Raw genomic sequence first — 13,203 nt, forward strand, 5'->3', positions numbered from 1 at the left:
CTCATCTCTGTTTTGTTTAGTCCTTTCTCTGTGTTTTGTCTTATTTTTTCATTTGGGACATATCCCTTGTCTCCTCATTTTATCTAACTGTCCGTGTTTGTTTCTATGTGTTAGGTAGGTCAGCTACATCCCCTGACCTTGAAAGTAGTGGCTTTATGTAGAAGAGGTCCTGTGGTGCCCTGTAGTGCTATCCACCCTGGTCACTGGAACCAGGTGCACCAGGGGTGCCCCCGTATGGGCTGTGTGCACCCTCCTGTTGTGGCTGAGCTGTGATTGCTATGGGCATGCTGATGGGTGGGGTTGGCCTTCAGCCCAGCTGGCTGCAGTAACCCGCTTTGCCTGCTGCATGCGCACTGGGCATGAGAGGCCTGGCTGCAGCTGCCATGGGCTCAGTTGTGGGGGGCGTTGGCACTCAGCCTAGCTGCCTGTAATTAGCCTCTGTGAACAGCTGCAGGTACATGGAAGGGCAGGGCTAATTCTTTGTGCAGCCAGCTAAGAGGCCTGGCTGTAGGAACTGTGGGCAAGCTGCTGTGTAGGGTATCTCCCCTGTCCTCTAGGGGAGGTGTCACTTTGGAGGCGTCCCATCTGGGGCTGCTTGCTGGGTGTGGCAGGGCAGGAGCTGTTTTGGAGGGGTGCCTGCGGAGGCCAGTGGGTTGGGTAGGGTGGGTGGTAGGAGAATGCTGGGGCGGGGCATGTGTTGCTAGTGAGGAAGATGGAGAGAGTTAGAACTGGTTTCTGCAAGCGTCCAGCTAGAGCTAGGCTCAGGGAAGCCAAGAAAAATGGCACCTGCCAGCACTTTTTATTCCTGGAGAAATCTCCTGCAGATCTCTGCCCTTCTGGCACACATCCTAAAATTAGTCGATAAATATCCTTCATGTATACCCTAGGTGCTTTTCAAGTTGCTGCTTCTGTGCTGTCTCCGACTGAGAAACTTAGTGTGTTGACTCTTCTGCCCTCTAGTTCTCCTGTAGTTAAGCCCCGCTGATTTCTAAAGCTCCCAAAGTTAAGCCTTGCTGATCTTCAAAGCCAGACATTATGGGAACTCGTCTTCTCATTGTAGGTCCTTAGGGCTAGGCTTGCCCTGTTTGGGATCTGATTCCCTCACTCCATGCTTGTGATGTCCCTCCCGTTTGTCGTTATTTGCACCAGGGGTTTGGTTCCTGATCACGTCTCCACCTCTTCTACCCTTTCAGTGTGGCTTTCTCTCTACATTCAGCTGTGGAAGATCTCTTCTGCTGGTCTTCAGGTCATTTTCAGTTAGTTATGATAGACATACTTGTTGTCTCAGTGTGTCTCTGAGAGGAGGTGAGCTCAGGATCCTCCTACTCTGTCATCTTCTGTCATTACCCTCAGATTTATTTTGTAATGTAGCTCTATTGTCTTTGGAAATACATGATACTTTAGTAAAAGAATTGAAACTGTGTAGAAAACATCAAACAATAAAATAAAAAAGTTGAGATTCCACAATTTAACAATGCTTCTGTTGATGACACCGTGTTGAGTATTGTCCAGCCATTCGGACATGCAGCTCCTTTGTCACCCTTGTTAACGTGATGCATGGATACTCTTCTGCTCCAGGATGTGGCTGCCTCACTTGAGGATGTTATAGCTTCTTACATGGCCGTGGCTGTTGAGCTCTACTGCCACTTTTTTTTTTTTAATGTTTATTTATTTTTGAGAGAGAGACAGAGTGTGAACGGGGGAGGGACAGAGAGAGAGGGAGACACAGAATCCAAAGCAGGCTCCAGGCTCTGAGCTGTCAGTGCAGAGCCCCATGCGAGGCTCGAACTCACGAACTGCGAGATCATTACCTGAGCCGAAGTTCGATGCTTAACTGACTGAGCCACCCAGGTGCCCCTCTACTGCCACTTTTCATGCAGTTTAGAATTCCATTGAATTATATCAGTATATACTTAAACTGCCAGTATATACATATATATGCCTGTAGATACTTTAGTTGCCCATCTATTTAGTGGTTTCTCATCTGCACCATTATAAATAATGCTGTGAGAAATATCCTTATGCACTTCATTTTACTAATGCGGTCATCCTTTTGGGTAAACTATTGAAGTGAATGTTTGACTGAGTCCAAAGTGCTCACATTTTGTAAAGGACTAAACCACTTACTGAAAGGTTATTGTAGTGTTTGCTCTTAAAACAGTGCAAGTGTGTGCTATTTTTCCCATGCCATCTTTGTGCAAGTTTAATTGTCTGCCTCACCTAATACATATAAAATGTGATTTAGTTCACATACAATCTTCAGAACTATATCAAATATGGCTGTATTAATTTTTGTAAATAGTTCAAATACTTTTAACAAGTTTTTTTTTAATTTTCTTTATAACTGAGGCTAAAAACTAAAAGTCAAATGATTATCAAAGGGAAGCACAATTATATTTACAGCATTGTTTTATGCACAAATGGGAAATAGTCCAAATTTTCATTATGATGAGCTAATTAAATAAATTGTGATGCATCCGTATTACAGTGTGCCAAGAGAAAAAACATAGCTCTGTATGTGCCGAAATGGAAGATTGGCAAGGCATTTTACTGAATGAGCAAAACAAGTAGCCAATCAGTGCATGTGATGTGTTCCCATTTAGGTGAAGAAGCTAAAGCTAAGTTGGTAGAAAGACTTTTGAAAGAATTTATTTCAGGGACACCTGAATGGCTCAGTTGTTTAAGCGTCTGACTTCGGCTCAGGTCATGATCTCATGGTCCGTGAGTTTGAGCCCCGCATCGGACTCTTTGGCATCAGCTGACAGCTCAGAGCCTGGAGCGTGCTTTGGATTCTGTGTCTCCCTCTTTCTCTGCCCCTCCCCTGCTCATGCTCTCTCTTTCTATCTCTCAAAACTGAATAAATGTTTAAAAAAATATATTAAAAAAGAAAGAAAGAATTTATTTCAGACTTAGAAGATTGGGAGAAGACTGCAGTAGGGAAAAAGGATAAAAAAAAAATTTTTTTATGTTTATTTATTTTTGAGAGAGAGGGAGAGACAGAGCGTGAGCAGGGGAAGGGCAGAGAGAGGGAGACACAGAATCCGAAGCAGGCTCCAGGCTCTGAGCTTTCAGCACCGAGCCCGATGTGGGGGTCGAACTCACAAACTGTGAGATAATGACCTGAACCGAAGTCAGACACTCAGCCGACTGAGCCACCCAGGTGTCCCCCAAAAAGATAAATTTTAATTTAAATTATAATGTAATTATTATTATGAAATCAGTTAAATAAAATGAGAAGTTCTGTTCTTCAGTCACCCTAGGCTCATTTTAAGGACTTTAGTAGCCGCATGTGGCTAATGGTTTCTATATGGATGGCACAGATGTAGAATGTCTCCACCATAGAAGTTTCTGTTGCCTAGTGCTGCTCTGTACCCTTGTACTGTTTGAATTTTATGCAGTAAGCATGTCTTTGTATATTAGTTTGTAAAATAAGAGTAATACATGTTCATTGTAGAATATTTAGAAAATGCTAACAAATATAAAGAAGAAACTAACAGTCACATATAGGCCTATAATTTGGAGATAGCTGTTCCTAACATATTGGTATATTTCCTTCCAATCTTTTCATATATAGATATCTATATCGCTATATAGATATTTTATATATAGACATCTATGTGTGTGTGTGTGTGTGTGTGTATACACTATATTTGGAATCATGTTTAGTAAGATTTTATATCTTACATATTTTTATGTTTAAATGTAAAACAAAGTAAGAATTTTATTTCTGATAGCATACGTTTTAAAAGTCCACTTATTTTCAACTTTTAGACACATCATACGTATTACACCAAGTCTTTTGGAACTTTGGTGGTCTGGAGTGGTAATGTCAGTCCCACCCAGATAGCACCTTCTTTATCATTCAGAGATTAAGCTTTCCAGTAAAACTGTCAAGATGTTTATTTAGGAAACATTTTAGAAGTCCTCTTCATATCTACCCTGGTTTTCTTGAACTGCATAAATTTCTTTATCTTAACCAATCCCAAGTGAATTTGACAAATGACTTCGAGTTAAAGGCCTAAAGAGAAGTAAAAGGGGAGTAGCAGCCTCTGAAACTATTCTTGGTATTTGTATAATACAGACATTTGCTCAGACGTATAGCTGGACTGCCAGATCCTAGCATCATGAAGAGTGGTTAATTGTCCCTGAAATAAGATTACTTAAAAAAAAGAATCTCTCTTACTCTCCCTAGACACATATGTATTTGCATATGTATATAAATATATATATATATTTAAAGAGCTTTATAGAAATATAATTTATCATATAGTCGACCAATTTCAGGTATATAATTTAATGCATTCTGCATCTTTAACACCACATCGCTAATGCTTTACTACATTAATCTTAACCCTAAGGTTGAAGAAAAGTAAAGCAGGACTAAAGGGATAATGGCTTTAGAAAAATCCTGTTTAATTTCAATAAGTAGGAAAAATAACGTTTTTGGAAAAAGAAATCTATCTATTTGCAAGACATTGTGATTTAGCAGAAAGATCTGTAGCTTTGAAAACAGACTTCATGTGCTGACTGCTGCTTCCTTGAGGTATGACTTAACTGTTAAGTCACTTGTTCCTTTATAAAATGGGGTTTAAAACGTTACCTATCTTGCTGGGATGTCATTGTGCTTTATTAAAATAAAATAGAATTCATCTGATTCCTAAGGGGTGCTCAACAAATGGTAGCTGCTACTACTGTTTTCCTAGGGAGACAGAGTACGTTCAGAGCACAGCCTCTGCATTCAGATCTTGCTCTGCCACCTACTGACTTGTGCCCTCTTTGTGCCTCAGTGTTCTCTGTAAAATGGGGTGATGACTGTATCTATCCTATAGGGTTAATAAGGGGATTAAGTGAGTTAATGTAGGCAAGTACTTCATGAATGTGGTTTCTTGTTATTAACATATTTATTGGTTTCTCTATATTGATTTTTATAGGAGACAAGCTATGGGAGGTGCAGTGTGAGTCCCCGACCTTCACCGTGGCTTGGCACCCCAAAAGGCCTCTGCTGGCATTTGCCTGTGATGACAAAGATGGCAAATATGACAGCAGTCGGGAAGCAGGAACTGTGAAGCTGTTTGGGCTTCCTAATGACTCCTGATAGGGGGACCTGATGTAGGGAGAGGAGGCACTGGCAGAGGCCTTCCTTTGTGTGTTAGTTTGGTCTGTTCTCTTGGAGTTGGTGGGCACCTCAAGTATTTGTAAATTGGTATAAATTATATACGTCTTTGTCAGTCTGCCTATTCCAGTTCCCTTCTTGTATTATGAGCTCTTCCCATTCTTTCCGCCCTGCAGGAGGGCTCTGCATGATAACACCAGCATATCTTGTCCTCTGGGGACCTCCTGTCTTCCCTGCTTTTAGATGTATGGTAGACTTTGTTGTGTTTGCTTCTGTGTGGACAATACCTACTTTGGGGGAGTGAGTGAGGGAGGGTGAGATGGGGATGGAGATTTTTTATAATAAAGAAATGTACATACTTTTGAGAATTGAGCATTTAATAAAACTGAATTTAATTATGGGACTTCTAAGACTTGAAAAGTTATGGTATTTTTGCTTTTTTTTTTTTTTTATATTATTACAGGGAGATGTAGTTTTGCATTTAAAAAAAAAAAATCTCAGATTGAATTTACAGGTTGTATTTCTATCATTTTATGTCCTAACCAAGAACTCTGGAAATGCAGGGACCTAGCATGATGTGTATGGCAATAGCAATCCTTAGAGTCTTCAGTTTATGTGTATGTATAACTGGTCTAAATGTACAAGGATTTGTAGACAATAAATTTATGATAAACACTGAGAAAAGTAATAAAATATAAGTAAATCCCAAATCAGGATAAGACATATAGATTAGAATAGAATGTCAAGACTGGGGAAATTAAAATAGAAATATGCAAAGAATGAGGGCCTGAGGCTGTGCCCCCTGGTGGCAAAGTGAAGAAGGGATAAACCAGTTAATTCTTAAAAAGCAAAGCACATGCCAGTTCCTCAAGGAAAACAGAACTTTTGTTAGCTCTTACCTCCAAAAGAAATGGCTCCTATAGGAGATTACCTGTGAGCAATATCTTGATCCTCACTGTGTTTTACTGTATTTTGGCATTAAAAAAATAGAAATATGCCTCAATAAATGATGTTTGTAGAAATTTTGGAAAAAGATAAGCAAAAAGAAGAAATCATATTTCTCCTCCCAAGAGATAATCACTAGTATCCCATGCTCATAGTTACAAATGGTAACATGTTTATACAAATCCTGCAGGGTAGACAAATCAAGTATGACTAGATAAAGCAAGAAAAGTGCTCAGCATCATGTTAGGTAGTATTAAAACAGTCTTAATAGAAATTTTTAGTTATTAGACACTCCTTATGTCTGGTACTGTAATGAGCACTTTACTCAAGTTTTGCAACAGCCTCTGAGGTTCGATGTTATGTTACTACAGGGAGTTTAACTCAGTGTTACTCATTAAGCGACGCTATTCAGATGTAGGTTTGCTTAAAGGTCCACATGCCTTCTATTGCAATGGCTATTCTATTTCCATTCCCATTCTACAGATAAGTAAACCTTGGCTCTGAGAAGTTGACTCTTGGCCTAAGTTAGTGAATGAGTGAGATCAGTTGGGTCCCGTCTTCAGGCTCAGTAGTATTTCCTTCAGCCCCCAGAACAGCCTCTGCCTCCATCCTTCCCTGGGGATGGTCTTTTTAGTTGCAAACCAGCATGCCACCTCATTATGTCAGAAGTTGAGTGTTCATGTTACTGGGAGTGAACCGTGGCACATTGATTCTTGTTTTTACAGTGATCTGTCATTCCTGTGGTTGCTGCTTTGTTTCTCTGTATCTCCGCCTTAGCATTGGAACCAGACACCACGGTTCAGTCTAGATCTTCGTATTTGATCAATTGCCTCCTCTTTCATCCATGTGGATTTTTTCCCTCTGGGTTTGTGTAAAGTAGCAATCCACTCAACTTTTCATTTAAGAGGTCTGTTGCTTTCAACTAGTGGGATGCTTAGCAACAGGAAAGCACTTACCTGTGAGGAAAGAGCTCCTTTGTGGCAGCTTTTGCTGACTCTCAGGATCTTGCTGACAACATTTCTGTGCCTCGACTTTAGAGTCCTGACGAGGCTCAGAAATTGGGTCCCTCTTGGAGGAATGGCATAATTTGTCCCAGACCTGATACCCCTATGGTTTGAGTGAGTTTTCTAATTCAGAGCAGGAAGGGGACCATTCAGAGTCACCTGGCAGTTGACATATTTGGTCAATCCAGCTGTGTCATACAGTTACTGCTCCAAACACTAACAAGTCAGAAGTGGGTGGTGACTTGTGCTTTGAGCTAGACTGTAGTTGGTAAAGAAAGTTGGGGATTTGCTATGCCAGTGACCCATTGCTGTGTAGACTTGAGTTACAAGTCAGGCTAAGAAATAGGTAGTTAAAATTACAGTATATTTTGTGCTAGGATCCTGATTTCTCTATGGCATGAGATACAGGGGAGGCTGAAACCTGCCAGATGTTAAGCTTGTGTAAAGTGTATGTGTGTGCCTTGAGGATTATTCCCTCACCCTAACCTTTGTAGGAGTAGGGCATGGCTGGGGGGTGGTGTCCTGGCAGGGTGGATTGAGAGGCTAGTACAAGGAGTTTTGGCCAGAGGCAATTAGATCCAAAAAGGGGAATCAGGAAGCAGCCAATACTGTGAGGTCCAGAGTGTGTGTGTGTGTGTGTGTGTGTGTGTGTGTGTGTGTGTGTGATCTGGTTGGGGTGTGATGTGTCAGTGGTCTTTTAGTTTAGAATGACCAGGAATGGGGTAGATACACCTTTACTCCCTTTCCTGTTTCAAAGATGTATTCTACTCCCTAAGGATTTTAGTCATAAAAGGGACTGCCAAATGTCTACCTTCTTTGGAAGGGAAAAAGCCCATAAACAAAATTACAAGGTAAGTCCCATCTTTCAGAAGGAGAGTAGAGATCATACACCTAGAAGTGCCTTGCACACTCAGAAATACCTACATATAGGTAAGTACTGCCTTCTTTTCTCCCTGTGACACTGCAGGGCAGTGAAAAGGCTGGCCTCCTAGGTGAGCAGAAGGGGATTTGAATCCCGGCTCCAGCAGAGATTGATGTGAACCCACTTTCCTCTTCTCCTTGGGTTGTTTGGAGAGTTAAAGGACATAACCTATTTGTAAAGTGTCTAGCATAGCAGCTGGCGCACGGGGGATTCTTAGCACATCCCTTCCCCTTGAGGAAGGGCAGCTTCTGATGAGAACACAGAGGCTGTCCACAGAGACATGTCCGCAGACTGTCCACTTTCTCGGCTCTGTCTCAGACTGTCCACGGTCAGAGCTGTGCAGGCCATGTTTGTCATTCCAGAAGTAGGTGCTGTGAGGAGAGGAGACTTCTCTGTCACACCTGGGCGTGGTGGGAGGTTCAGAGGAGAAATAGTACGTCTGCTTACTGTTGCAATCTGTTTGGGTCTGCGATGGATATGTGTGCATGTGAACAGGTGGAGCATACGTCAGAAGTGTGCACACCAGTGGGGGAAGAAAGAGTAGCTGAGATGGCTGGGAAAGGATTGGATGGAGAGGAGGTGGGCTTAGAGAAGCGTTGATCAGAGAGGGTGCGACTCTGGGGGTGAGGACATGTGAGAAGGGGTGCTGCAGCTTGGGGCAAAGTGGAGGCAGTGGCAGTGTCTTGGGACGTGGAGAAGATTGTCAGGTGGAATATGAGGTGGGGCTGGAGAGAAAAGAGAGAGAGGGTGTCGGGCTCTGGCGATGTCAGTTGGTACTGGTTAAGGGTGTGCCCTGGTTCAAATCCTTGTTCTGCCATCACTAACTGGGAGACTTAGGCCAAATCACTTCCATGAGCTGCAGTTTGTTTATAATGTCCATAATAACAATACAGGTTATGAGGGGTAAATGACTTGCCACATGTCAAATGCCTGGCACATCATGGATGTTAAATCAATAGCTATTATTATGTAGGTGTTAACATCAAATCTGTGTGCAATATAAACCTTCTTACCTTATGAAACTTCACTGTCTCCTAAGCTTATCACATCTTATGCATTAAAGGTAGGGAGCGGGATGGGGTGGGATTTAGAGAACATGAATATTTAACAGTCATTTTTAAATACCCAATTATGGAACTAAGGCTCTGTGATATTTAAGGATATTAAGTTGAGAACTCTTCAGTGGCTCATATCTGTTAAATGTCCAGCTCTTGATTTTGGTTGAGGGCACGATCTCATCGTTCATGAGATCGAGCCCCATGTTGTCTTGCTCTGCGCGGACAGCGCAGAGCCTGCTTATTATTTTCTCTCTTACTCTCTGCCCCTCCTCTGTGCTCTCTCTCTCTCTCAAAATAAATACACCTTAAAAAAATTGAGAACTATTCAGCCAATAATTGCAAATTTACTAGCAGTTTACATGTTTGAAATTGTTGCAACATGGAGCCATGACTGATGAACCTCAAGGCATCCAACATCTTAGTCTTTCACCCCTTTGGTAAAGCAGGCAGATTGTGAAGACATGCCTATCCAACCAGCAGCGTCATAGCAAACTGGGTATAACTTGCCCTGGCTGGAATGCCAGTGCGGACCACTGGGGCCACGATGAATTTGCCAAGAACAAGTTGTTAAAAATCACATTTTCTTTTATTTTCTTGGTAAGACTGCTTCAATACAGGTCAGGCAATGGTGCAGGTGTGGCAAGGAATCTGTCAAAATATCTCAGGATGTCCTTGGGGACCAAAGGAGATCTGAGCTAGGCATAAGCCTATTTGTACCTGGTCATCAACTGTACCCAGGGTGGGATTAAAATTAATTTGGAGAAAAGTTTCTCTCCTGAAATGAGATAGCACCATGGAGATCAGGTTGAAGATCATCAGGTCTATGATTATTTATTGAACACTTATGATGGACTGCATCTCCATGATGGTAGCTGAGGTACATCTTTAACACATAGTAGAACTCCTGCCCTCTTATCCTCTTTGTAATAAGGAATTTTTTTTTTAAGAGCACAAGCATGTGGGCATGCAAATGTGCAAGTTGGGGAGGGGCAGGAGGAGAGAGAGAGAGAGAGAGAGAGAGAGAGAAAATCTCAAGCAGGCTCCACCCTCAGCACAGAACCCAATGCGGGACTTGATTTTATGGCTGTGAGATCATGACCTGAGCTGAAATCAAGAACCAGAGGCTTAAATGACTGAGCCACCAGGCACTCCTTTTTTTCCTTTTCCTTTTTCTTTTTTTAAAAATAGGCTTCATGCCCAACGTGGGGCTTGAACTCATAACCCTGACATCAAGAGTAACATGCTTTACTAACTGAGCCAACCAGGTGCCTTGTTGGATTGACCTAACATCTGAGCTTCCTCTGAGTGCTGGGCATTATACAAGAGAGAGGGGGGCGGGAAGTCAGACTACCATAACTTGGGCTCATTTTACAGATGAAAGCTGAGGTTCAGGGAGGTTGGGGAACTTGCCCAGGTCCATGTGGTCAGTACATTAGTTTGAAGCCCTGCACATGGGTCCCAAGTGTTTAGGTTCAGTCCAATCCAGATGTTGCTCACCAACCACATAGATATAAAGGCTTTGGAGTCTTAGATGATGTCAACCATCAATATTGGAATTAATCTGATTCTCTGTGGTAAAGCTATCATGATACTGATGGGCGGAAACGAGACCAAAGACTTGGCTTGGTGAACAAAAGGGAAATAACATGAGAGGCAAGGACGTTCATTCAACCATCCTTTAAACATCTACCCTGTGGCAGACCTGGGCTGAGCGCCAAGAGTAGAGATGTGAAGATCAGCTAGTTTCTGTGCCCCGGAACCCACAGTCTGGTGTGGAGATGGTGAAATTCAGTGTGACAGTGGTTTTGTAGAAGAGTAACTCAGATTGCTGAAAACACCACAGAGGCTTCCCTTTGAATTTTCCCCAGATCCAATCTTTTTCAGGCTGTGTTCCTTTCTGTGTCTAGGTCTTAAATTACCTCTTTTTTTTTTTTTTTCCCCAGCAATGGCTGTGTAAATTCTTTAATTTAATTTAATTTAATTTAATTTAATTTAATTTAATTATTTTAATGTAATTTTTTCTTAATTTTTTTTTCAACGTTTATTTATTTTTGGGACAGAGAGAGACAGAGCATGAACGGGGGAGGGGCAGAGAGAGAGGGAGACACAGAATCGGAAACAGGCTCCAGGCTCTGAGCCATCAGCCCAGAGCCTGACGCGGGGCTCGAACTCACGGACCGCGAGATCGTGACCTGGCTGAAGTCGGGCGCTTAACCGACTGCGCCACCCAGGCGCCCCTTAATGTAATTTTTAAAAAATTTACAAACAAGTTAGTTAGCATATAGTGCAACAGTGATTTCAGGGGTAGATTCCTTAATGCCCCTTACCCATTTAGCCCATCCCCCCTCCCACAACCCCTCCAGTATCCCTTTGTTTGTTCTCCATATTTATGAGTCTCTTATGTTTTCTCCCTCTCCCTGTTTTTATATTATTTTTGCTTCCCTTCCCTTATATTCATCTGTTCTGGTCTTAAAGTCCTCATATGAGTGAAGTCATAGGATATTTGTCTTTCTCTGACTAATTTCGCTTAGCATAATGCCCTCTAGTTCCATCTACATAGTTGCAAATGGTAAGATTTCATTCTTTTAGATTGCTGAGTAATACTCTCCATTGTGTATGTATGTATATATATATATATATATATATATATATATATATATATATACACACACACACACACACCACAGCTTCTTTATCCATTCATCCATTGATGGACATTTGGGCTCTTTCCATATGTTGGCTATTGTTGATAGTGCGTCTATAAACATTGGGGTGCATGTGTCCCTTCAACACAGCATACCTGTATCCCTTGGATAAATACCTAGTAGTGCAATTGCTGGGTTGTAGGGTAGTTCTATTTTTAGTTTTTTGAGGAACCTCCATACTGTTTTCCAGAGTGGCTGCACCAGCTTGCATTCCCACCAACAATGCAAAAGAGATCCTTTTTCTCCACATCCTCGCCAACATCTGTTGTTGCCTGAGTTGTTAATGTTAGCCATTCTGACAGGTGTGAGGTGGTATCTCATGTGGATTTGATTTGTATTTCCCTGTTGATGAGTGATGTTGAGCATTTTTTCATGTGTCACTTGGCCATCTGGATGTCTTCTTTGGAGAAGTGTCTATTCATATCTTTTGCCCATTTCTTCACTGGATTGTTTGTTTTTTGGGTGTTGAGGTTGATAAGTTCTTTATTGATTTTGGATACTGGCAAATAACTTCTCCCATTCTGTCGGTTGCCTTTTAGCTTTGCTGATTGTTTCCTTTGCTGTGCGGAAGCTATTTTGATGAGGTCCCAATAGTTCATTTTTGCTTTTGTTTCCCTTGCCTCCGGAGAGGTGTTGAGTAAGAAGTTGCCCTGACCAAGATCAAAGAGGTTTTTGCCTGCTTTCTCCTCGAGGATTTGGATGGCTTCCTGTCTTATGTTTAGGTCTTTCATCCATTTTGAGTTCATATTTTTGTGTATGGTGTAAGAAAGTGGTCCAGGTTCATTCTTCTGCATGTCGCTGTCCGGTTTTCCCAGCACCACTTGCTGAAGAGACTGTCCTTATTTCATTGGATATTCTTTCCTGCTTTGTCAAAGATTCGTTGGCCATACGTTTCTGGGTCCATTTCTGGGTTCTCTGTTCTGTTCCACTGATCAGAGTGTCTGTTCTTGTGCCAGTACCATACTGTCTTGATGATTACAGCTTTGTAGTATAGCTTGAAGTCTGGGATTGTGATGCCTCCTTCTTTGGTTTTCTTTTTCAAGAAGAAAAGCTTTGGTGATTTGGGGTCTTTACTGGTTCCATACAAATTTTAGGATTATTTGTTCTGGCTCTGTGAAGAATGCTGGTGTTATTTTGATAGGGATTGCATTGAATATGTAGATTGCTTTGGGTAGTATCAACATTTTAACAATATTTGTTCTTCCTATCCAGCAGCATAGAATCTTTTTCCTTTTTTGTGTGTCATCCTCAATTTTTTTTCATAAGCTTTCTCTAGTTTTCAGTGTCTAGATTTTTCACCTCTTTGGTTAGATTTATTCCTAGGTATTTTATGGTTTTGGTGCACTTGTAAATGGGATTGATTCCTTGGTTTCTATTTCTGCTGCTTCATTGTTGGTGTATAGGAATGCAACTGATTTCTGTGTGTCAATTTTATATCCTGCAACTTTGCTGAATT

General features: G+C 41.6%; 1 protein-coding gene across 3 annotated transcripts in view; it reads left to right on the forward strand.

Annotated features, from left to right (window-relative positions):
* Positions 1-13,203, forward strand: part of THOC3 (THO complex subunit 3) — a 190,342-nt gene that overhangs the window by 83,419 nt on the left and 93,720 nt on the right. For 2 of the 3 annotated variants that reach the window (XM_047870910.1, XM_047870889.1), the window contains one exon: positions 4,932-5,523. The exons of the other annotated variant lie outside the window; for it this stretch is intronic. In XM_047870910.1, coding sequence (XP_047726866.1) covers positions 4,932-5,095 — 164 coding nt within the window. In that variant the 3' untranslated portion in view covers positions 5,096-5,523. Of the gene's footprint in view, positions 1-4,931; positions 5,524-13,203 lie in introns of those variants that run through there. 3 annotated transcript variants of the gene reach the window in all.

Source organism: Prionailurus viverrinus, chromosome A1 (genome assembly GCF_022837055.1).
Source record: "Prionailurus viverrinus isolate Anna chromosome A1, UM_Priviv_1.0, whole genome shotgun sequence".
NCBI lineage: Eukaryota > Metazoa > Chordata > Mammalia > Carnivora > Felidae > Prionailurus > Prionailurus viverrinus.